Here is a 25,434-nt window from a genome sequence, read left to right as displayed (position 1 = left end):
TCAATGTCTACCTCTGCCCATTCCTGTGTTCTCGGTTTCAATGCCTACCTCTCCTCGTTCCTCAGTGTTCTCGGCTTCAATGCCTACCTCTGCCTCAGTGTACTCGGCTTCAATGCCTACCTCTCCTGCCTCTCCTGCTCCATGGCAGGGTGGTGCAGACGGGGATGAAGGAGTGTCTGGTGCAGGCAGAATCATAGTCAGGGACACACTGACACACACACACACATACACATACATATCTGTGTCCAGGACATGAATCCAGGGCAGCTAAATGAACCCCAACCTATCCTCTCACTGAACAGAGGTCAGATGGCCCCTAATATCATTTCCATAGAAAGCTATTTTTCTGTTAAAATATTCATTTTTCTATTTCTGTGGTCTGGCAGTTTTCGCAAGCTCTTTCTGCTTCCTCCCTGGAGCCACTAAGAACATGGCAGGACCACATTTCCAGCCTCTCTGGAGTCGAGAGTAGCCGTGCACCAAAATTTCTGTTCTGGAAAACACACCACGCATGCACAGGCTTGGTCCTGTCATAGCCCGTGCACAGCCCTTCATGCTGGAGGTGGAGGGCTCCAAAGGCTAAGAAGAGGGGCCACGGTGGTGGCACCTGGCGGCCTGTGCTGCTCCCACTAAAGGGTGACCAGGACACCAGGCTGGACTGCTGTGTAAGCAAGAGAGAAACATTTATTCCATGAAGCTGAGGTCCCTTCTGTCAGCCTACCTTGACTGATGTGGGTACCTTGAAGCAGGATGCTTCAGTGACACTGTAGGATGTTGCTGAGTGACTGATGGAACACAGAAACAAACTCAGGAGGGTAAAAGCTCAAGACTCACCTTAGGCAGTGACAAACAGTTCAACTGCAATAACCTGTAATAATGTGGAAAACTGACCACAGGCTTACTCATCCTGCAGCCCTACAGTAAATTATTGCAAAGAATAAGCATTAGCAGCCAACACACAGAATTGGACTATCCCCACCTCCTCTCCCTGCTGTGCCAACCCTAGGGGATAATCAATGTTATAGGATATCCCCAGCGATATCCGTGTACGCATGTGCACAGAACAAGTCAGGGAAAATAAACTAAATTTATCATTTTAGTGAGATTCTAGTGCACCTAAGACTAGGTAAGCACTTCAGGAAAAAGCAGTGGCAAGTGACTGTTAAAGAAACCATTGTCTTAAAGTTAAGTCAGTAAACACAACGCAGTAATTCCAGATAAACTGGAAGCTGTAGACTTAATACCCCTTTACTGGTACAGTGTGTGTAAATTGTAGAAAATTTAGAAATACATAAAAAGATGAACTCTCTACTACTCAAGGAGTACCACTGATAAAATCCTGGGCATTTCCTTCTGCCCAGGATTTTTAGAAAGAGAAAATTACTCCCTTCTGATTAGAAAAGATCGAAATTTTTTTCTTTTAGTGACTAAGCAAGCCAGAAACTTGCTGTTTGGCTCGAGTTAGGAAAACCTAGCCTGGTAGTTACCACGCAGGGTGAAAGGCCAGTGGGGCATAATTCGGGAGCCCTCAGAGTCCACGCTCCCACCCTCGGAGCACAGAACCGATGGGTGGTGCGGGATGACGGGCATTTCCACAGCCCTGGTTCGTTCCTAAACTACTGAATCTTTTAAAGAGGTCTGAGTTCGCTTTATACATAGCTGCTTTAATTAAAATAACCACCTGCGCCCTTTTCCTCCGAACTCCACAGGCGCTCAGTTCTCAAAGCGCCGATCCTGCGCCTTCGTGCCACGACAGCCTGGACGCTCGGGCCCGATTTGTGCCCCGAATTCCCCTGGAGACCCTCGCACCAGCACGGCGTCAGGAGGAGGCTTGGGGTGACCAGACAGCGGGCAACGGCTCTGGTCCAGAGCGCGCGTCTCCGCCGCTGGGAGCGGTCACGGCGGGACCCTCAAATCGCCCCCTTTCATAGAGACCTCAGCGGAGCCGCGAGCACCCGCGCAGCCCCCGCGCTCCAGCCCCGCGCCCTAAGCACACGTCCCAGAGCAGCAGCTCGGGTTCCGCGCCGAGAGCAGCCCGCTGGGGAGGACTCACTGCACCCAGCTCCCAAGAGGGCACGCAGGGAACTAGCGAGCGACGCTCCGCCCCACGCCCGCCGCTATGGTTACTAGCCCGCCGACTCACGCGCGCCGCTATGGTTACTAGCCGGCAGCCCCCAGCGCCCACGCCCCTTTCACTATCTCGCGGCAGCAGGCGAGTCCTCGCTTCCGGCCTGCTCACGTCCGGGCCTAGCGTCACTTCCGCCTCCCTGGCGAGGCTCCGGCCTCGGGTCCGGATGCGTAAGGTTCGGCCCCTTGTGGGGAGCGGTGGTGAGTCCGAGAGTGCCATAGCGGCCCTGCCCCTGCCCCTGGTGGGCGCCGCGCTAGGGGGAGGGGTTAGCCCACCCCCTCCTCCCCGGGGCCTCACGCGGGTGGGAAGGGACAGTCCCAGCGACAGACCCGGCGCCTGGACGCGCCGTGGCCCCGCGGGCGGACGACGGGGACGGGCTCCGGTACTGAGCGCCTCCCGTGTCCCCAGCAGCACTGACCCACTTGTAGACCTCGGAGCTGAGCCGCCAGCCATGGCCGCTCCCCGCGGGAGGGCCGCGCCCTGGACGACGGCCCTGCTGCTGCTCCTGACCTCGCAGATCCTGTCCCCGGGGAGCTGCGCGGACGAGGAGGAGGTCCCCGAGGAGTGGGTGCTCCTGCACGTCGTCCAAGGCCAGATAGGCGCCGGGAATTACAGCTACTTGCGGCTGAACCACGAGGGCAAGATAGTCCTCAGGATGCGCAGCCTCAAGGGCGATGCGGACCTGTATGTCTCGGCCAGCAGCCTGCACCCCAGCTTCGACGACTACGAGCTGCAGTCGGCCACCTGCGGACCGGACGCTGTGTCCATCCCCGCGCACTTCCGGCGCCCAGTGGGCATCGGCGTCTACGGACACCCATCCCACCTGGAGAGCGAGTTCGAGATGAAAGTGTACTACGACGGCACAGTCGAGCAGCACCCGTTCGGCGAGGCCGCCTACCCCGCCGACGGTGCAGATGCCGGCCAGAAGCACGCTCGTGCCCCGGAAGACGCCTCGCAAGAGGAGGAATCTGTTCTCTGGACGATATTAATTAGCATTTTGAAACTGGTACTTGAAATTCTCTTTTGAGTCATTTACCACGCTCTGGGGTATAAAACCCTCCGTCTGTGAAGCTGATTGCAGTTTGCTGTGAACCTTGGTACTTGTACTTGGTTGAAGTTCTAGTTACCTTTTTCTAGTCAAGGGATGGAAAAATAAAGCCATACACAGTTTTGTTACCTCAGTTACCCCCAAAAATAGGAAAAGCAGCAAGCACAGTATTTTCTTTTAAATATCAAAATTCCTGTAAAAGGACTGTGCACAATAAAGTGTTTAGACTCCATTTTCATTAGGCAGGTTGACTAAAAATGATTGCAGTAACTTAGGTTTATATATATATAAAAAAAGTAGAGCAACCTTTCATGCTGTGACACAGATCAAAGGTTGATACTTTGTAATTTTACTCTGGAGATTCTAAGTGAAGTTCAAGGTGTACGTTTTCAAGAGTTACTAAAATCAAGTTGGAAATGATTTATGTACACTTCCCTGAGCCTGGACTAAAGCCTCGTGCCTGTACCCCAAGTAGGGATGGTACTTTTCTATACAAAAGTGATTTCCTGGCAGGCAGGTATTTACAAACTGTGTTCCTGTACCAGTCCAATAATGACAACTCTAAATCCAGCTGCACCAAATCTTATTAGGCCATTTGTCATACCTATGAAAATTCTTTAGTTATTAAATAACTTTGTTAATGCTACCTATGGTAGGCCAGAAACAATGTAGATTAGGAAGTTTCATGAAAATTAACTTTTGGGGCTATGGAGAAATAGTTAAGTATCTTAAGTTGCTAAACATTTCCACTGAATTTTTGGAGTGAGCCAGGGTTACTATAAAATACTTGGGAAGATGATTTCTCTACCTGGAATTAGTTTGGAGGGTAAGAGTAGCTTTTAACAGAAATAAATCAACTGCAGATTTTAAGCTCATAATTTGCAAAAAAAAAATCTTTTATTGGCATAAAAATGAAAATGTTGTAAATAAATTGGCACCAAATATTCCACTTAAATGCATACACAGTATTAGAGTCAAAAACTATTTTATCCCTCTTTGCTGTTTTTCCCCCTTCTGCCCACTTTCCTGGGTGTTGGGGGGGCCCGCTGACAACAGTCACAAATCCAGCGACCTAGGAAAAAAATTGTTAATATGGAATGAAAAATTATCTTTACAGGACTGAATTTTAAGCCCATCTAAACTCTTCTTCCTTAGCTATCACTAATGATATTCCTCTGTGGATTTTGTGGTGAGAAGGGCACTATGAGTTCCTGAATTTAAGGAGAAAAATATAAACTTGTAATCAATGCCATGCAAAATTCATTGCAAGTCAAGGGGGATGGGAGAGATGCAATGCCATACAGTGATACAGACCTTTAAAAAAGTACAGTATTTCCTGAAATTCAAACACTATCATACTTCTAAAGTTCAATACATACTTCAAAAGTTCAAAACCCATTCTGGAATTTGGCTTTTTTAAGCCTTTCTCTCTCCTGCTCACTGGCAGCTGTGTGTCTTAACAGCATTCTTTCAAGTGCTGGTGTACTCTGCTGACAGCACTTTAAAACTTTTAAGTTTCTAACAGCACAATGATAAATTGTACTACATACTTGATCTGAATTACTACAGAAAAATAATTATGTTGCTTGCTTAATGATTCCCAGGAAACTTCGTTGTAGGCATATATTTTATAAGAGTATTATACAGTGTTAACTATGCAAGTAAGTTCTAAAATTACACAATTATCTGTGTAATGTTTTAGTCCAATTACTGTGATTTATTCAACTCTGTTCTAAAGTTACCTGGAATTGTCATGCTGCCTCAATTTACAGAAATCTGTAATCGATTTCTATAGAAATGTATAAAGACGTAGTCATTTTGTTAAGTTTCTAAATAGATAACATAAAAATAAAGGCTTTGAAACAAGATGATGCTGTTACTTAAGTATTTCAGTAGAAAAACACCAGCTCATTATATAGAACTGTACTTCCAAAACTTAGTCTGGGCATTCTGGCCTCTCATTTATCCTTTAGTTGGAATTGTCTGGGAATGAAAAGCTGGTGGACATGACCCATATAATCATAGCTTTGGTCATATTTGCACATAGGAGTCCACAAGCTCTGCATGTCATGATAACGTTTATGCAGCCTTTTGGAGTGCAGTGCTGGGAGAGTCTTATCACCCAAAGATAGTTTGTTCTTTTTTTAATCTTTACCTGATGGAATAGCACCAAGGCCCACACAAAAAGTATGATAACCTCTGTCACACACATCACAGAACATCATTTCTTCTTCATGGTGGGGTTGTCCACATATAATGCATGTTTTACATTCCATACACTGCCATGGGTAGGTCTTAATCATAGAAACAAGCTCCACTGTCATATCCAGGCAAGAAGGATGGCCTAAATCAAAACCAGTATTAGTAGTATCTCACATAAGAATTTTTAACTTAATATGGCACATAAAATGCTAGTTTGCTTTAGGACTTTCAGAGAATAGCTATAATGTCAAATCACCAAAGAGAAATGAAAATACAATGTAGAAGAAAACACATGGACTGTGTCTGCCTCACAATCTACCCTGTGTATTTATTTGATGACTCTGGTTGAAATCTACCTGAAACTATAAATTCTAGTTTTTGAACCAACAAATACAGTGGTTAAAATTTTAAAAAGACATTTCAATACTTACCACTATTCTCACATTGGGAGCAGTGTATAAGTGATTCAGCCTTTCCTTTCTTGTTGGACTCCTTACCCTTCAGACAAATTCCACATATAGCATTTGGAATGACCTTTGGCTGGAAGGGTAGAAGAGGGCTATAAATTCATGCCAGAAGAGCTTACTATGGGTTTAAAAGGAATTCTGTTACTTTATTGCCCTATTCTTACTTTTGATAACTTGCTAATGACCATTTTGAAAGACAAAACTTGACAGGAATCTGCCTGCAATGTAAGATTGCTTACTGAAGAAAGCATTAATTTCATCATAAAATTTTGTAAACAGCATGATCTCATAAGATTAAATGTAGAATTCTATACTCCCTACATGCACAGTAAGATCTGTTTAATGAATGGAAGGAAAGACGAAATACAATGCCAAATATCACTATTAATTGGACAAGAAAATCCAAGTAGCAAATGACCATTAATGTGAGACTTACTCTAAAGAGAAGACCATTTTAAACAGCTTATGTATTAATTTTAAAAACTGCTCTTTTCCAAAACTGTAAAACTAGATCTATAAAATATAAGTTAAAAAATCAGTTTATCTTCATTGGTATAGTGGTACTTTTTTAAAAATCAGTTTAAACATTTTTAATTGAAAGATGTCTCATGCATACATTGGCATGTACATAAATATTTGTTGAAAACTTAGTTGTGTGATTATTCTCTTTGCATGTCTAATAAAAGAAGCTATACTTAGAAGCATTTACTATAAAATAACGTAAAATTATAAAAGGGAAAAGTAAGTTTTCAGACAAGCAAAAAAAAACTGTAGTCACTTAAAAAATACACAGACCCTCTGAGTACTACTCATCTTTCAGATTAAAAACATGCATGGTCCAGTGAAAGTGTTTGAATTTTAGACATATTTGGTAACCCATGGAAATGACAAAGGAAAAAGGGTTCACTGCACTTAAAATTACCAGGGGAGGGAAGGCATCCGAACGTCACGGCCTTGACTGTTATGAAATGACGTTCACTCATGCTATAGGAATAAGTAAATAACAGTGGTAAAAAAGTAAAAGCAAGCATGGGCCAAGAATGAAATGGGGTAAGGGGACATACATACACACACACGTACACACACACACGCACACACACATAGATGAACTGGGAAAATAATTATTTTAATTAGAATTGTTTCATTTCTGCTTCATTCCCACCCTGCCAAATGCATCCCTTTCCTAATTTACTGAACCAAAAAGGAACCTAAACAAAACTCAAACTTTGTACATATTCCAGCTTTGAAATGTCTCACTGCCACCTTCATAACCTGTTAGACCTAAACAATTTGTTCTTAATCATTTTAGGTTTTGTACTTTTTAAATTATCTTTCTTTGCAAAAGATGACAGAGGCATTCAAAAAGAATTTTTGGCTTATTTATTTAAAAAAAGTCAACCTTATACATAAATATAATAAAAACAAGAACTCTAAACAATCACAAATGTCTCTACAAAATAATAAATATCATGGAAGTTAAACATACATATAAAACTTTACTATTAAACTAATTTCCTGTATGTATATTTTTATACCCTGCTCCCCCCAACAATAGGATAGTGTCACATGCTCAAACCATTTAAGTCTTGCAGTGTAGTTACCCTCTGTTGTTACTGCTACATTCTAATCATAAGGTTCTCATTGTGTGTTCCTATACCTAAATAAAAAACAGCTAGGAAGTGCACTTCTATAATCCAAATTCTGGTTCAGTTTTGTAATCATATCTGTACCTGCCATAATATACAGCAGAATGCTATCTCTTAATCCATCAAAACTAAGAAATCTCTTTTGGTTATGGTACCTGTACTAAATGTAAAAGATATACTTATTTAATACTCATAGTTTAAGTTAGATACTGGCATAGTAAATACTCTAATATCTTTCACTAAAGTCAGGGAAGTAACCAAACAATATTAAATTCTAAAAACAGAACTCCTCATAGGAGATTCTTTACAAAACAAAAGCCAAAAGGAATAAAACACAAGGGTAGTCATTCACATTCTAGAGCAATTCAAGTTCTACAATCATTAAAATATACATTAAACACCTATGATAAAGGGACACCAAAAAATTCTAGGTTTATTTCTAAGTTTAAATCATAATGCTTTGTTAAATCACTTAGTTTTTCTTACCCAACAGTCTTCATCTTGAGGAAAACAGGGCAACATGAGAGAAGGGGAAGAGAGACAGCTTTGTAGCATTTTCTGTGATGAATGCTGCAGCTCAATATACAAAGCATCTGCCCTCTCTAAGAAGCCACAGTGCTGGCATCCAGGACTTCACACAGCAGATAACAACCGTGGCTTAGAGAAGCCAGTCTCAGTGGATTGCACAGTTGAGGGAGGGGTTAATGTGCAGCACTCTCCCCAAGGCCAATGGAACACACTCCCATGTGTGTCTGGTTGAGACAATCAGTTCTACTTCAAATAACTGCAACATCATCAGTTTCACTACTGACAAGAAAATTGAAATACTCATCCTAATAGCTCTCAGCATCTCAAATAAAAGGCTCACAGTACACTTACTTTTCTACTTGAAAAACAGCCAAAGATAAGACTTTCATGGTAGCAATAATATAGTATAGATTTTAATTATATATTTATAGGCTGGAATCCTAATAATTATGCTTTAAATTTCAGGTTAATGTAACCTAAACAATACGGTCCTACGAATTAAGGGCAAGCACTAGTGAATCTTATTAAGCAACCCGACAGATACATTACTTTCTTGAATCTCATATTTTATATATATATATAAATATATATATAAAACATGACCTTTAGCTTGAAGTACCCTAATATTTAGGCACATCTTGGTTTATTAATACTTTTTATAAAGAGGTTAACTTTTAATAAACCTGTTCACATTAATGTATGACTAGATACTGGTTGTTCCCATCTTTGAAATACCTGAAACATTTTTAGGTACTAAAAATGTTCACAGATTATGTAAAATATAAATTTTGCATATCCTACTTGAGTACTATTAGGTTCAGTTAATCTATATGATTTCTTGTATAGTAAATCAATGATAGTGTTAAATAGTTCATTTCCAGCCTGTATTAAAACATCTATTTCAATATTCTCTCTTTTTAACCCATGATCAATCAAGCTTACTGTTGGAAAGATCTACTTAGCACTCAAGAGTTAACAGGACACTGTGCTTTGAGCGGCCACTTCCATTTAAAGCTCTTAGCAGACCAGTAGAACACACTCATTCATGTACACTGTTTCTGAAATTTCATCTTTGGAGCTCACTTGCTTTCAGTTATTAAGCATTAGTTTATATATTTAAAGAAATTAGATAAGCTTTATATGTAAAAACAAGTACAAAAATCACATAGCTGCAGCCTATTGCAGCCACCCTTGGAAGCCAACCCTTGCTCAATTAAGCTTAAAATTTGCTTGCTACAGGCTACCAAAAAAAAAAAAAAATTTAAGTTATTTACATAAAAGCATTTTCTAATAAAACATGAAATACACTAATAGGTCACTTTTTTTACTTGAAGAAAGGTAAATGAACATGTTAGAACGTGTTCTAGTTAGTTTGACGGAAAGGTGACTAACTTCAGCCTGTTCTTGTGAATTATTTATCACAATCACAGTTCTGACATACAAGGTGTTTAACAATTTCACTTGGCAAAACTTCCTCATCAGCTTACTCTAAAATTTTCCTTCAATACACCTTCATAAGTGCAATAAAAGCATGTTCTAATACATTTCAGACCAAAGAATCAAAAGGTAGTATATTTTACTACCACCATCCCAAATATGAAACTGTACAGCTAATTCTTCCTTTTATGATATTCTTAAATCCCTATATGCAAATAAGGCTACACACCTCTCACCTCACCTTTTCTTCAAAAGAAAAGGGAGGGGCAGACAGAGGGAGGAAACGTTCAAAATATAATAATAGTTGCTGACAACCTACAACTTTACTCTGAGGATAATCAGATCAACAAGTTAACAAGTATGTTTTAATTCTTGTCATAGAATCATATAGGCTCTTTACCAAGGTTATGCTAAAAATCACACAATGTAAATAACAGGTTTTATTATTTTCTATCCCAGAGTTAGCTAAATTTAGCATATGGATCAAGTAATCCTTAGATTAAACCCAGATCTTTCTTAATGAAAGGCACTAAAAAATGCAACTTAGTCTAACAGTATACCCACTCATACTTCAGCTCAGCAGCTTTAGCTACACTAAATGCTGGGGCATTTAAAATGCCAAATAATTATGATCTTTACTCCAAGGAAAGAAAATATAAACTTCTGCCTATGAAATAATGTTTTAAAAACCCATACTTGCCTGGTTATTATTTCAAAGAAAAAAAAAGACTTATAAATTGTACATATACAGAAAACAGAAGCTAAACCATAGCCAAAAGTGACAGAAAAGCCACCAAGGAAATAAAGCACAAAAGAAAGCAGCAGACAGAGGGCACACCATAGAAGAACAGCTAGTGAAGTACAGCAGGCAGAAGCTCCACAATCGTGAAAGTCAAGTGAAAACATTTCAGGGAGAGAGGCTGGTCAGTAAAGAAGCTGAGTCAGGGGCTTTTTTCTTCTACCTTGTACCCAGGAACTGACTTGGACAGTACAGAACGTTTGGGACCATCTTTTCTTGGAGTGGCAGCTTTGTCTTTTGATTTCTGTCTTCCCTGGAAAGAGTCCTCCTGGCTGTCAGGAGCGCTTTCTCCTTCAGATACATTGCCAGAGGAGCTGTCCTGGAGTTTAAAAGGCAAAAACAAAGATTCTTTGGAATTGAGTCTGGATTTTGAAAACTATGGAAAATACTCAAAAAAAGTTTTAAAGCCTTATCAATTTAAAAATAAAAAGATCATTCTAAATGTAAGAAAGTTTTTTCCAGTGGAGACTAAAGTAACTTATGTTAAAAATCATTCATCTTTCTTCTAAGTATGATATGGTATAAAACTGATTGCATTCATATCAGTGCCTTCATCAACTTTGTTTTCTGACCTAAGTCACAAAAATGCAATTATCCGCTTCAGCTACTATTATACGGCACACAGCTTCAACATCATTTTCCATGTCACAAGGGAACATATTTGTTTCACACAAAAATATATTGTTACAAATAAGTGTGGGTATTTTCACTGAGTACTAAAAGTCATTAAGAAGGTCCTTCAGGAAAAATGAAGTGCTGCAGTTAAAAAAAAAAAAAAAAAAAAATTCCTTCGAGTACACATTTGTGTTTTCATAATGTTAAACCATGCAGAGCCAATCCCTCAACTATCTACAACAGGATGTGAAAGATTGCATATATTCAAGGTTTAAGACCTCAATATCTAATGATTTAATTCTTCATTTTATAATTTTAAATTTTCTAATTAGAACTTTCATATAAATTATGAAAATTATAAATGAAAAAATTAGATTATCTAGAGCCTCCCTGATAAACACACACTGACTAGAAACATTAATATATCCACTTCATCTTTTTTCTGGGTGTCCACTTATATACATAAAGATACCGAGACTCACACATACCCCCTAACCTCATTGTGCCCTCATTTTTTAAAACACAAAACTGGATTACACTGCGTGTGTATGCATGTGTGTGTTTTGGTATTTTTTTAAAAGCATTATGTGCATGTTCTCACAATCATTAAATATTCTTTGAACTGCATTTCTATCCTATAAATGTAATATAATATTACCCACTGTGGGCATTAAAATTTATTTGTAACTTCCAGGATAAAAAATACTGTAAACACTCAAACAGACCTTTTTATTCTAATTAAATTTTTTTCAGCATCTGATTAAATCCTTAGGATAAATTCTACTAGTGGATTTGCGAGGTCAAATTCTGTGGAACTTAAATTGGTAAGACTGTCAAAACGCTTTCCCATAATGTTGGATTAGTTTCCACTTTTCCTAGCAGTATGAAAGGAAGTCAGCTTCATCCCCCTTTGCATGCCATAGCTCCCCTTTTAGCAACATAACAGGAGAAAAGTTGTATCACCACTTTAATACTTGAACAGCATCTTATTTTGCATAATATGTATTATTAAAGATGTTTTAGAAGCTGCTGGGGACAAGGAAATAATGTCCATTCAATGGTAGCACAACCTCACATTTAGATTGGCTTCAATGAAAAGTCTGAAATAGCCAGTTACTTAAAACACAATGCTAAAGAAATTCAAAGCCCTATGTCATCACTGTGATCAAAGCCCTAAACCATCAAGGGGATTCTGTTCTCCTTCAGATCCACAGAATTCACCAGCTGCCCATTGTTTTGCAAGCGCATTTTGCTACAAAAAAAGAGTCATACAGGAAAACCCAACAAATTGCACAACATATTACTAAACACAATATTTTCCTATAGGAAGCCTAAGATTAAGCAAAAGAAACCTAAGTTAATGCACTCCCCTAAACTAAGAAAACTACATTTCTGTGTCAAGAGATCAAATTCTGTTTTGTTCAATATTTTAAGCTAAAGAGACAACAAGTTGAATAAATGACTGTAAGCTAATTTTCCAATATCCTTGCCTAAATCGCTCATGGTAACTACAAAGGGGCGATTTTAAGTATAAATCTTACCAAAGGCCACACACGGCTTGTTTTTTATCAAAACATACTATAAATAACTTTTCTTGATGAATACCTTCTGGAAATTACATGCAACCATCCTTTTTCAAAGAGAGGGTGATGACAGAAGTTCAATGTAACATTCCAGGAAAGCAATTAGCAAAAATTCAAAGAGAAAGGAAACGCTTCCCACTAGAGAGAAATGTTCTCACCGAAGTGCCTTTATTTTTCCGTTTCTCGTCACCTCGACCATCTTCGCCATCATCTGAATCACCGTCACTGTCTAGAGCAGGGAGCTCAGGATCCAGAGGGGGCTCATATAGGGCTGTGTTTAATGGCAGATACCGCAGCTCATCTGGTGAGTACCTGAAGTTCAGAGCGTTTATTTTTGGTTTCCCTTTATTATTAAATATAAATAGACTCATCGTTGACCTATGAAGAGAGCCTTAAACTTCTTGAGTAACTCCAAAGACTTCCGAAAAATAGAGTATTAATTTTTAATTTTTGTCATCAAGTAGGGTTAATAAAAAGCCTGAACATCTTTTCACTAGACTTATGTAAAATATGCATTTGATTCTAAGAGATAATGCGCCTCTCCTCTTTGCCCTCAACCCAAAAAAACAAAACAGTAAATAAAATGTCAGTAGCCCCAAGTCTGACTGCCAGCTCACATCCACGTCCACCACTGTTCCAGGTCTTTGCTACTTCTCTGTGCTATCACTCCACTTGTAAAACAGGCCTAATAATAGCATCTACCTCATACACCAGTGCATGGTACATGATATTACTTAATATTAATATAGAAAGCAAAATTTTTAGTAACAAATTATTGTAAACAAATTTGGGAAGCATGTATTCTAAAAAATCTAATCAACTATTTTTTCTGAAACTAGATTGGCAATCTCTTCCCCTAGGTCAGACAGCAATGCTTTGTGCCACCTCCATTCTCACCCTCAGTAGTCCTCATTCAGGAAGCGACCCTGGATCAGGACTTCTCCAACTAAGACAACACACCAAAAAGCAAAGGAGTTGGTATACTTGCATATGACTTTTAATAATTTGCTGACACCAGAGTAAAATTTTTAAAAATTTAAGGCCGAGTGCAGTGGCTCACGCCTGTAATCCCAGCACTGCGGGAGGTCAAGGTGGGCAGATCACCAGAGGTCAGGAGTTCGAGACCAGCTGGCCAACAGAGTGAAAATCTGTCTCTACTAAAAATACAAAAAATTAGCCGGGCGAGGTGGTAAGCACCTGTAATCCCAGCTACTTGGGCGGTTGAAGCAGGAGAATCACTTGAACCCGGGAGGTGGAGGTTGCAGTGAGCCGAGATCGTGCCACTGAACTCCAGCCTGGGTGACAGCATGAGACTCCATCTCAAAAAAAAAAAAAAAATTGAAGAAAAACTTTTAAAAAAACTGCTGCCCATGATTTAAATTTGAATTAAAAAACCTTTTTAATTTAAAAAATTTCTGCCCAAGATGTGACTTTCAAATGGTGTGAGTTATGATACTATACTTTAAATTCTATTCTCTAAAAAAATAGTCTATTATGAAAAACATACGGTTCCAGAGTAAGGCTTAAGGTTGAAGTAAAAGCTGAGACTTTAAAACAAAATGGGCTGGGTGCAGTGGCTCAGGCCTTTAATCCCAGTACTTTGGGAGGCCGAGGTAGGCGGATCACAAAGTCAAGAGATCGAGACCATCCTGGCCAACATGGTGAAACTCCACCTCTACCAAAAATACAAATAATTAGCTGGGCGTGGTGGCATGTGCCTGTAGTCCGAGCTATTCGGGGGGCTGAGGCAGGAGAATCGCTTGAACACAAGAGGCAGAGGTTGCAGTGAGCCAAGATCGCGCTACTGCACTCCAGCCTGGCAACAGAGTGAGACTCTGTCTCAAAAAAAAAAAATCTGTTAGCCCTGTTTTTTTTCAGTTACATTCAGTTTGGGAATAGGAGATAAGTAGCATTTAGGGGCCAGATTGGAGCAGCAGCCAGGCCAGGTCAGCAATGTGGCTGAGGCACCTAGGTGCCCGTGCCTGCCCCTCTGCTCCTTCTCTCATCTTCTCTGCAGTAAAAGTCAGTGTTTCTCAAACTCTAACCTGCACGTGAATTATACAGACATCTGTTAAAATGCAGACTTTGAGTCACAGGTCTAGAATTGGGCCTGAGATTCTGCATTTCCAACAAGCTTCTGAGCAATAATAGTGCTCTGGACCACAGAACATACCCTGAGCAGTGAGGTGCTATAGAACTCCCAGCATCTGTCTCTGACAAACCCAAACAAAATAGGCAGAGACAGAGGCATCCAGATTTCATCAGCATATATTCAAATTCCGACTACAGGGTGTTGTTTACCACAGAACCAGAGAAGAACAGCAACACAAATCCTATATAGTATCTTATGGTGATATCTATAGACCCCATAATTGTTAGGAGGCAAGTACAAAAGGCTCTGAAACCCCTTACCAATAGCCAATACCAAGTGTAACTAAAACTACTAAATACCTTTTATAATATTCCTGGAACTGTCCGGGGATGAGAGCCACTGGGTAAGAACTGACCTTTGTTCGCTCTGTTGGCAAAACTTTGTACTTCCCTTGAGGCACCTGGATAACCTATGTTAACATAAAGAGAAACACAAAACTGATTCCATGCTAAGAATCAAGGTTTTAGGAAGAGTCCCCACATGCTCTCCACTGCACGCCCACTTCTCCCTAGAAAAGCTAGAATTTTAAGAGATATTGGGAGCTATAACCTAAGAGGACAGTTGGTGCTTTCAATTCTATATATTATCGTTTCAGAGGCCTATTCTCCTGAGGAATGGCAATGGATCTCTTGCTCGCTACTTAACAGCAGAGTGATCTAGGTAGCTTATACGACCTCTCTGTAGCTCAATTTCTTTATGAAATGGAAGTAATCCTAGTTCCAACCTCACATGGTTACTGTGAGAATTAACATGCAAATCTCTTTTAAAAACTCTTGGGACACATAGCAAGTATGATATGTAGCAATTATTAGTCTCATTTAGTAGAACTATCAACCATAAAGCAAAAGACATCTCACAAAAAAATGTAAATTGAGTATTATTAAGCACAGCATTAAAACTAGTATCTCAACTTCCGAGGAGGAAAAAAACACATGGCCAACATGGTAAAACCCCATCTCTACTAAAAATACAAAAAATTAGCTGGGTGTGGTGGCAGGCGCCTGTAATGCCAGCTACTGGGGAGGCTGAGGCAGGAACATCGCCTGAACCCGGGAGGTGGAGGTTGCAGCAAGTCAAGATCACGCCACTGAACTCCAGCCTGGGCTACAGAGTGAGACTCCGCCAAAAAAAAAAAAAAAAAAAAAAAAAGGTGGTACAAAAAATAATGATAAAGGGGGTAATCGGCACTCTGCAATAACAAGTAATAAACTAAGTTCAGGGGTACTAAATTTAAGTTATCCTACATGTGTCTGCAAGTCAAAATAAGCTCTTCTTTCTTCCATGCGTTCCCGGTTTAAGTTGCTATTAAATTCAGCTGCCTTTTTGGCAGCTTTCTTAATATACTCAGGCACTTTACTGGCTTCAACTTTCTGAGTATTCTGTTGTTGCATTTGCTGGAAAAAAAAATATACAGTTGGAAGTCACATACAACTTTATAAAATGTCATTCTCCCCAACCCAAATAAAAAATGCCAGTCACCTCAATTACTTACAGAATACTCTTTATAATGGTCTGTAATTCGTTGACGTTCTTTTTCTTGTAGAATAACAGAATACTCAGCATGTTTGGCTGGATATTCTTTTATCATTAAATCAATCACTTCATCACTGCGCAATGCTGTTAAACCTATTTTAGACCAAAAAATAAAAAAATAAAGAAGCTCTTTTAAGGATAAGTGAACAAAAGCACTCTTCAAAATTTACTTCTTCAAACCGCTCCACATTTTAATGGTTTTCAAATAGCCAAAGCAAAATATCTTAGTACATTGGAAAATAATTAAACTTAATATTAATAATATAAACTCAAGCAATTAAAAGATTATCTTGCAAAAGGCAAATATATCAATTTTTCAATCAAACAATTTTATTTTTAAGATTTTTTGTGCTTTGAACATATATCCCTTTAGTTAGAAACAACTGTTAAATAATGAAATGCACTATTAACAAGTACTACAGAATACTGGATGAATAAAAGAAAAAAATTCGTTGCATTAAAATGTTTGTGAAAGAAAGATTACAAATAAAGCACGGACATAATTATACAGAACTAACAACTGAACAAAATTTGCCTTTTTGCATTTTAGAGATGTGATCTCGTCATCTTGCCCAGCTGGAGTGCAGTGGCTATTCACAGACATGATCACAGCATACTACAACCCCAAACTCCTGTGTTCCAGTGATCCTCCTCCCTCAGTCTCCCAAGTAGCTGGGACTACAGACACACACCATGCACTCAGCAAAGAACCTACGACTTAAAAAAGAAAATTGTACAAGCTTTGCACACAAAATACAAACACTCTGAAAACTCTGTAAAAATTATTAGACAAGGGCTGGGCGTGGTGGCTCATGCCTGTAATCCCAGCACTTTGGGAGACCAAGGCGGGTGGATCGTAAGGTCAGGAGTTCAAGACCAGCCTGGCCAATGTGGTGAAACCTTGTCTCTAATAAAAATACAAAAATTAGCCGGGTGTGATGGCGTGCGCCTGTAGTCCCAGCTACTAGGTAGGCTGAGGGAGGAGAATTCCTTGAACCCGGGAGATGGAGGTTGCGGTGAGCTGAGATCGCGCCACTGCACTCCAACCTGGGGAACAGAGCAAGACTCTGTGTCAAAAAAAATTAGACAATTATACTCTGTTATAGAATAGAGGTTGATCCTTGACTTGCAATGGGGTTACATATGATAAACCCATCCTAAGTTGAAACTATCCTAAAAAGAAAAAGCATTTAATACACCTAACCTACCACACATCTTTGCTTACCCTAGCCTACCTTAAACCTGCTCAGAAGACTTACATTAGCCTACAGCTAGGCAAAATCATCTAACACAAATTTTAATATAAAGTGTTGAATATGTCATGTGATTTGTTACATATTATACTGAAATGAAAAGAAGAATGGTTGTATAGACACTTGAAGTATGGTTTCTACTGAATATGCATTACTTTCACACCATCATGAAGCTGAACCGTAAGTCAGGAATCACATGTGTGAACGTTCAAGCTTTAATCTCCTGTGCATTTTAACAATAATAAAAAATGAAGTAAATAATGTAGCATTTAAATAGTTCAATTTATTTTACTAATTTTGTAAAATATTTTAGGAAAGAACATACTTATCCAATATCATCTCATAAATGTTCAGCTTGAAAAATTCACATTAAAAGCTATTCTTACCTAGAGTGCACTGAGTTTCAGTAATGACATTTAGTTCTCTCAGGTAGAGTTTCTCCTTGTGAGACAAATCTCGTCGCTCTAAATCTCCAAAAAAAAGATCAAAAGACTATTAAAAACAGCAAAACCTTATGCATTTGTAAACCTTTTAAAAGCTTAAAAAGCTTGATTTTTTAAAATATTCATATTACATATTCCAAATATTATTAAAGGGGCAACAAAAAATATTACAAATTCAAGAAATAAAACTCAGCAAGATACAAAAGTTAGAATAAAATAGAAAATAGAATAATCCAAAGTAAGAAGATCATATACATAACTATACTAAACTAGTTCATGAGGAATAGCCTTTCTCAAATTCAGATATGGCTCATATAGCTAACTCTATTCCTTAGATCAAGGGACAATGGTAAAAATCCCAAACTTGACTATAAAATGATTTGTTCTAAAATTTTCCCCAGGAAATTCACCTTTCCCGTTTTGCTTTTAAATCAGTTTATGAGCCACAGAAACTATCAATAACAAAGAGAGATGCTGAATGATAGTAGTAAATGAAAAACAGCCAGGCGTGGTGGCTGACACCTGTAATCCTAGCAATTCAGGAGGCTGAGGCAGGACAGCTTGAAGTCACAAGTTTGAGACCACACAGGGCAACATAGCAAGACTTCGCATCTCTAAAAAAATAAAAATTAAAAAAATTTGCCACACGTAGTGGTGCACACCTGTAGTCCCAGACACTTGGAAGGCTGAGGCAGGGGGACAGCTAGCCCAGGAGTGCAAGGCTGCAGTCAGCTATAATCGCACCACTGCACTCTAGTCTGGGTGACAGAATGAGACCCTTAGTCTTAAAAAAAAAAAAAAAAAAGAAAAGAAAAACAGCAAGCACAAGAATATAAAATACATTATAATCTACAGAAAAATTCAGAAGCTGACAGTGTATCATAAAGAATTACTATCAATTATAAATTAATCTATTATATAAACTAGTACCTGGATATTTCCTTTTAAAGGAGGTCACACCCAAATATTCACTGACTTGTTCTTGAAGCATATAGTATTCTCCTGTTTCATCCGGTGGCCATTTGTACTCTATCAAATTTTCTGCTGGATAGTAACTAAAGCTAAGTACAGAAATATATATTATGCATTAAATGTGGCTTTCATTAATTTTTAATCACTTTTATTGAGGATATTTTGAAAACTATTTTAAGTATTTAAATTATTTGCCTCCTATGACTTGACTTCCTGTGTATCAAAGAAAATTACAAAACAGGTACAAGGAATAGAAATAATTATGTGGTCTACCAAGTCAAAAAGGTACATTGAAAATAACATCTTTTATACACTAGAAAAAATCTAGAATCACAATTGCTAAGAATGAAGGCATTTTTAGTTTAAGGGACCTATGAGGGCAAAGCAAGGTGATGATGATACCAGCTCTGAATTCTTTCTCTTGGGCTTAAAATGCATAGCCAGTATTTCATCCACCCAAGGAATAATCAACTTCTGTCTCTTGTCTAATGTTCAGTGAGTCATAAATAGCTGAGAAAACAGAACTCTTAAAAACCTGTATCTCAGTGCATCATATCATAAACCATAACTGTTTGTTCTCAGATACTCCACAAACCCAGAAGCAAAGAATAGACCTAGTTTGAAGGTGCCAGGGTATCATAGTCAATCTCCATCCTGAGTAACAGAGCACAGATTTCAGGATCTGGGCCAATTCAACCTCTAAATCAGACACAGGAAAGTGACACTATGTTATGCATCCATCTATTTTAAAAGTAACCTGCAAAAAGAACGGTGTTCTCAAAAATGGTGCTGGGAAACTGGGTATCCACATGCAAAAGCATAAAATTGGACCTTTATCTCAAAATGGATCAACAACCTAAATATAAGAGCTAACTAGAAAACTCTTAGAAGAAAACATAGAAATCTTTCACAACCTTGGATTTGGCATTACATATGACACCAAAAGCACAAGCAACAAAAGAAAAAATAGATGAAAAATTTGGGCTTCATTACAATTAAAAATTTTGCGCACAGACACTATCAAGGCAGTCAAAAGACAACCCATAGGAGAAAATATGTGTAAATCATGTTTTTGATAAGGTATTAATACATAAAATATATTTTAAAAACTCCTACAACAACAACAAAAAAAACAAACACAAAATGGACAAAGAACTTGAATAGACATGTCTCCAAAGAAGCTATACAATGGCCAAGAAGCAGATGAAAAGACGTTCAATATCACTAGATATTATGAAAATGCAAATCAAAAATCACAATAAAATATCACTCCACACCCTTTAGGATAACTATTATTAAAAAAAAATGAAAAATAACAAATTGGTGAGAAATATGAAGAAATTGGAAACTGTGAATTGCTGGTAGGAATGTAAATTGGTGCAGCCCCTACGGAAAACAGTTTGGCAGCTTCTCAAAAAATTAAACATAGGATTACCATACAATCCATCTACTCTATTCCTAGATAAGCATCAAAAAAAACTGAAAACACAAACTCTGAACACCAATGCTCACAGCAGCATTATTTACCTTGGCCAGAAGGTGGAAACCCAAATGCCCAACAACATCTGAATGGATCAACAAAATGCAGTATATACATAAAACGGAGTATTCAGCCTTAAAAACAGAACAAAAGTCTGACATATGCTACAAGGATGAACCTTGAAGATACTCAAAGTTCTAAGAGAAATAGGCCAGCCACAAAAGGACAAATATTTTATGGTTCCACTTAAATGAAGTAACTAAGTAGTCGTATTCATGAAAATAGAAAGTAGAATGATGGTTGCAAGGGGCTAGGTAGAGGGAGAAAGGGAAGTTATTGCTTAATGGTTATAAAGTTTGGGGTAGTGAAAAAGTTTTGTAAATTTATGGTGGTAATGGCTGTACAACACTGTGAATGTAACTGATGCCAATGAATTTCACACTTAAAAATTGTTCAAATGACCAATTTTATGTATGTATGTATTTTACTATCATAAAATTGTTTTTTAATTACACTTAGTAACAAGACCAACTTTGGTGGCACATTATAGAATAGGAAAAAATATTCTACAATTTTTAATAATTGCCTTTGCCAGAGCTGGGGGAAAGGGGAGAGGATGTTAAGGCAAAGAGAAACATCACAAAAAATATTAATAACCGGTAAAATGACAGTACCCAAGATCTTGACTTGAAGTTTCACAACTCCTAGAACTATCTCCTGAGCCCATTCGCCTCCTTTTGGATGGCTGGGTCCCATCATTTGAATTATCTTCATTATCATCCTATACATTTAAAAGATTCAAAAATAATAATTAGAGAAAGAATAAAAGAACAATAAGTCTCAATAAGTGAAAGACTGTCTAAGGACATGTAGTCATACAAGCATTAACTTCATATTATAATTAAAAGGGACCAAGAGTTTGGCATAAGCAAGACCTGGAATAAAATTTAAAACTGATCTTCAATCCAATCAAAATAAGAGTATTTTCAATTAACCCGTAAATGTAAATCTGCTTTTGCTTTCTTGCCAACTGAGGTTAAAATGCTTTCTGCTCTTCATAAACACATAAAACTGCTGCATCACTCTAGGATTAAAGCAAACTCTCCTACCCAAGCCCAGGGGGGAAAAAATGTATGGATCATTTACAGTTCCCAGTTCAACTTGGAGTCGGTTCATAGGACTATTTTAATTGACTAGGCATTTATGTCCCCATGAAAAGGGGACATACAAGACTGAAAACAATTCTAACTATTCACTCTTCCTCTTACATTGCTAAAGGTTAGCAAAAATATACCCTAGTAAGGGTCATCAATCTATAATATAGCAACACACACTTCAAAAAAAGAACCTTGAGAGGGGGAGGGGAATTTTTTTTTTTAAGGAAGAGGCTTATATATTTTTAATGTAATACATTATGTGGCAAGAACATGAAGGTTATAAATTCAAACACTGCACTCAGAAAATGTATCAGATGTTAGGAAATTGATTTATTTACTTATCAGCCAAAGCTTAAGGTCTAAAAAAATCATAATTTTTAAAATGTAATATAGCTTTTAACGCTAATCCAATTTTGCTAAATATCATGGTGTTCTTGCTACATATTAAAATGAAAGGAATCCTACAAAAGAATATAAAGTGGCAATATGGTATAGTGGCCAGGCATGCCAGAGCTGGACGGCCTAGGTTCTCACTGGGCACCGTCCCTTACTAGCTGAGTAAGTTACTCTCTGTAAGCATCTCCTTATCTGAAAATTTGAGATTATAACAGAGCCCCTATTACATGGCTAATTCAATGATTAAATGAGCTACTATATTAAAAGTACTTAGAACAAGGACTAGCGAATTATCTGACAAATACTAGTTAAAATGATGATTATGATAATAAAGTCTCAAATGTCCCTAGCTCCTAGGAATTTACTGGTTCCTTTCCAAATAGTAAAATATATAATCTTTTTCAGTCCTTATAAAATTAGCATTTCATTAAAGAGCTCTGCACAGTCTAAATCTACTCTCTGAAAATTTGCATAAGTATCACAACTGCAACATTTCATATTCAATACTTTTAACATAACTCATTTTAAACATTCCAGTATTTTTTTTCTATTTTATTTGTGAGCATTTTAAGGATTTTTATGTCCTTAAACTTAAGTATATTTCCCTTTAGCTAAAAAATTGAGACACTCAAAAATATACAAAAATAGTTAAAAATGCAAAGTGCTCAAAAAAGCTGAGACTACAATTTCAAAAAGTGTTTTAAATTACTAGTACAAATTCTAGGCAAAGGCATTATTATACAAAGTGAGCATCTGGGCAGAGAGCCTTTTTCTAGAGAGAGGTAGTAACAGCAATATTGTTCCCAATACACGACGGAATAAGGTAAGAATTTCCGTGTAATCGCAATACTGATACACAGGCCCATGTTTTCAAAGACTCCCAAATGTACTAAATCAGAGATGTGCCTTCCAGAGTTATAGGTGGTTTCCACCTACGGATCAGATGAATTTCTATGCATCACGTCCTTCTTAAGGCTCAGGGGTCAAGAATGCACTCAGTGGGCACTAGCTCAGTGCCCTCCAGGTGCCGGGCCAGACGTCAAACACTGGAAGTGCAAGGATGTGCATTCAGAGTCTTACAATCTAGTTACTTCCATTGGCGAGGGCCTTTGAGGAACCTTCAAAACAAGTCTTTCTCTTACGGCACGACAGACGTGCGCAACGGGAAAAGCTCCCGGGCAGGCGCAGCCCCGCTAGGCTGCCACAGGATGGCTTCCCCTGCCAACGCGCACACCGCACACCGCACACCGCACACCGCACGAAGGCTGGCTGGCTCTGAAGCATTTCAGTTCCCGCCGCCTTCTAATTTCAACCCAATTTCAAGTTTCGAGGCTTTTAAAACATCATTCCTCCCTTCCAACCTTCTGTCACAAACTGCTAGCCTAACTTTGGAACCAAAACGTTTTGATGCGTGACACTCTACTGCTCATCTCCATTTTCTCCACAAACACCAATTTTTCACCTCCTCAAGCAGTAAAAAGTTTAAAAAAAAAAAGACTTCCGCTGAAAACATCCGGACGCTTGCGTATTTACTTAGTTATTACACTAAGTTCACCAACTGAGTGTGTTGATTTTCCATATCGTTCGCCACTCGGTTTTTTGCAGTAAGCTTTCAAACACTTCAGCAAACTATGCGCGGAATGAAGACTGAGCGAACTAGCGCGCTTCTGCAGGCCCCTCCGAGGCCAACTCTTTCGGCCCCGGACGCGTTCCGTTCCGCGGCTAGCCCCGGAAGAGGCGTTTTGGGGACAAGCTTGTCAAGCGGGGCCGGCCGCCAACTTCGGGAAAGCCGCGCCGCGTCCCCCGCCCGCCCGCCCGCACTTGTTGCTCGCTAGAGGCCGCGGGCTCCCCTCGGGGCCCCGCCTGGCCGACCACCCCCGGTTTCAGGCGCGGAGCCCGGCCTGGGGCCCACGCCCCCGAGACGCTAGGCGGCCGCCGGTGGGACTGGGCCGAGGCCCCGGCACACGGGCCCCGGACGGGGTCAGGGTCGGGTCGCACCGGCCGCTTCCTCACCTTCGGGGACTGCGCTCCGGGGGTAGCTGGGTCGCTGTCGCACGGCCGCGGGGACAGCGCAGCCCCGGGCCCGGCCGCCGCCGCCATCAGCCCGAGCGCCCCGCGCCGCCGCCGACGCCGTCGCCTCCGCCTCGTCCCGGCCGCCGCCGCCGCTGCCGCCGCCGCCGCCGCCGCCGCGCGGGCCCCCCGCCGCCCCGGCCCCGCCCCCTCCGCCCGCCCGCCCGGGGGCCGGCCCCTGCCGCCGCGCGCCCCGCGGCCCGCCAGCGCCGCCGCCACCGCCATGGCCGCCGCCAGCGCGCTGCCCGCGCGGGAGGGCGCCAGAGGCTGGAAGGGCGCGGGGCTGCGGGCCGGAATGGAGGAGGCCAGGCGGCGGCGGCGCTTCTCTCGTCAGCCCAACCCGCCCGGCCGCGGCCGCCGCCTCAGCACCGCCGCCCCCCACAGCTCCGCCGATGGCCTAAGCGCCGCTGCCCCCCCCACAGCGCCGCCGCGGCTCCCTTCAGCCCCGCCGCTCGCTCGCCTCAGCGCCACCGCCGCCTCAGCCCCGCCGCTCCCCTCAACCCCACAGCCGCCTCAGCCCCCCTGCTCCCCTCAGCCCCGCGGCCGCCTCAGCCCCGCCGCCGCCTGACTCCCCACGGCCCGGCGCTGTACTCGACCGCGGCTCCCCCCAGCCCGCGGCGCGCCCCACCTCCCGCCCGCCCTCCGGCCCGCCCCGGCCCGGCTCGTCGCCACTTGGCGCGCTCGCAGCCGCCCCCTCCCCGCGGCCCCCGGCCCGGCCCCTCCACGCGTCACCCTCGCTCCCTTCCTCTCTCCCGGTGGCGCCCGCCCTGCCCTGCCCCGCCCCGCCCCTCCGGGGGTCCCCGCCCCACCCCCTCCCTGCCGGGGGTCGCCCTGCTCGGAGCAGCCGCGCGGAGACTGCGCGGCCTCCGCCTCCGTGCGCTCGCAGTCGTCGCTCCTCGCCCGCCTTTGTTCTCGGACCGCCCCTCTCGCTGGCGACGCTCCGAGAGAGCCGCGGAGCCACCTGCCAGGGCCGCGCTTCCCCGAGCATCCAAAGCTGTCCCCGCGGGCTGTCGACGCCCGCGCCGGAGCGTGCGGGAGGCACGGCGGGAAGAAGTCGCTGAGATTTGGCCCTCGCGGCTTTGCGTTCCCGCGTGGTTGATGCCTCCGCCGAGAACGCGGTCGGCCGGGAGCCGGGGAGGAGCCTGGACGCCGGCCTGGCAGGTACCCCCGCGAGAACGTGGGAGCCGGTGGGTTTCAGATGCATTTATTACTGATGTCGGGCTGCATCAGGGCACTTCTAGGACCGCACTGAAAACAGCGGGAAGTGAGGAGCCGAGCCTGGGTCCGGGGCGGCCCGCCATACAGCTGGCCTGCGTCTCCAGATGACTTGTTCTGGAGAGTAAAAAATGCTCTCGGATTTAAAGTACAATCCTGTCTCCTTTCCATTCATTAGTGTTGCCTACACTCAGCAAACAAAAGTTGGGAAAGATGAGGGGAGTATTTCTAGCGCATCACATTGACAAACACCGACGTTAACACGCCCGGTCCAGCCTGGCCCACTTGCCTCAGGTCGGAGAGGTCACCA

General features: G+C 41.3%; 3 protein-coding genes and 1 long non-coding RNA gene across 17 annotated transcripts in view; 2 read left to right on the top strand and 2 right to left on the bottom strand.

Moving 5' to 3' along the window:
- Positions 1 to 2,243, bottom strand: part of WDR27 (WD repeat domain 27) — a 309,044-nt gene extending 306,801 nt beyond the window's left edge. For 10 of the 12 annotated variants that reach the window (XM_028846955.2, XM_078001101.1, XM_078001104.1 and 7 more), the window contains exon 1: positions 1,682 to 2,243. The gene's annotated coding sequence lies outside the window, so the exon portion shown is untranslated. The remainder of the gene's footprint in view (positions 1 to 1,681) is intronic. The other 2 variants (XM_078001102.1, XM_078001107.1) reach the window with 2 other exon arrangements.
- On the top strand, positions 2,154 to 5,042 carry C4H6orf120 (chromosome 4 C6orf120 homolog). 2 transcript variants are annotated; one of them, XM_015137733.3, is made up of 2 exons: positions 2,250 to 2,328; positions 2,540 to 5,042. In XM_015137733.3, exon 2 carries the CDS (start codon positions 2,580 to 2,582, stop codon positions 3,153 to 3,155), a length of 576 nt encoding a protein of 191 aa, XP_014993219.1. In that variant the 5' UTR covers positions 2,250 to 2,328; positions 2,540 to 2,579; the 3' UTR covers positions 3,156 to 5,042. The 2 variants fall into 2 exon arrangements, with proteins under 2 accessions (XP_014993218.3, XP_014993219.1); XM_015137732.3 differs by having other exon boundaries at positions 2,154 to 5,042.
- Positions 4,055 to 24,508, bottom strand: PHF10 (PHD finger protein 10). 2 transcript variants are annotated; one of them, XM_015137734.3, is made up of 12 exons: positions 23,853 to 24,508; positions 20,961 to 21,067; positions 18,765 to 18,895; positions 17,778 to 17,861; positions 16,098 to 16,231; positions 15,850 to 15,999; positions 14,905 to 15,014; positions 12,612 to 12,765; positions 10,419 to 10,574; positions 5,810 to 5,918; positions 5,332 to 5,520; positions 4,055 to 4,248 (listed from the first exon to the last, which is right to left on the bottom strand). In XM_015137734.3, the coding sequence occupies exons 1-12, from the start codon at positions 24,132 to 24,134 to the stop codon at positions 4,163 to 4,165; spliced, it is 1,692 nt and encodes a 563-aa protein (XP_014993220.3). In that variant the 5' UTR covers positions 24,135 to 24,508; the 3' UTR covers positions 4,055 to 4,162. The 2 variants fall into 2 exon arrangements, with proteins under 2 accessions (XP_014993220.3, XP_014993221.3); XM_015137735.3 differs by having other exon boundaries at positions 17,778 to 17,855.
- Positions 24,218 to 25,434, top strand: LOC144340691 (uncharacterized). Its single transcript, XR_013416937.1, has one exon. It is a non-coding gene; the product is annotated as an uncharacterized LOC144340691 (long non-coding RNA).

Source organism: Macaca mulatta, chromosome 4, assembly GCF_049350105.2.
Source record: "Macaca mulatta isolate MMU2019108-1 chromosome 4, T2T-MMU8v2.0, whole genome shotgun sequence".
Taxonomy (NCBI): Eukaryota; Metazoa; Chordata; class Mammalia; order Primates; family Cercopithecidae; genus Macaca; species Macaca mulatta.
This window is presented reverse-complemented; position numbering and strand designations above follow the sequence as displayed.

What these genes read in the sequence shown, in the direction of transcription:
- C4H6orf120 (XM_015137732.3), top strand. Translation starts at nt 2,154, where the DNA reads ATGGTTACTAGCCGGCAGCCCCCAGCGCCCACGCCCCTTTCACTATCT.
- PHF10 (XM_015137734.3), bottom strand. Translation starts at nt 24,134, where the DNA reads ATGGCGGTGGCGGCGGCGCTGGCGGGCCGCGGGGCGCGCGGCGGCAGG. An exon ending in GGAAAAATAAAGGCACTTCG is followed by an intron (nt 10,575 to 12,611) that starts GTGAGAACATTT and finishes TTTAAACTCCAG; the next exon opens with GACAGCTCCTCTGGCAATGT. An exon ending in CTCCCAATGTGAGAATAGTG is followed by an intron (nt 5,521 to 5,809) that starts GTAAGTATTGAA and finishes GTTTTGATTTAG; the next exon opens with GCCATCCTTCTTGCCTGGAT.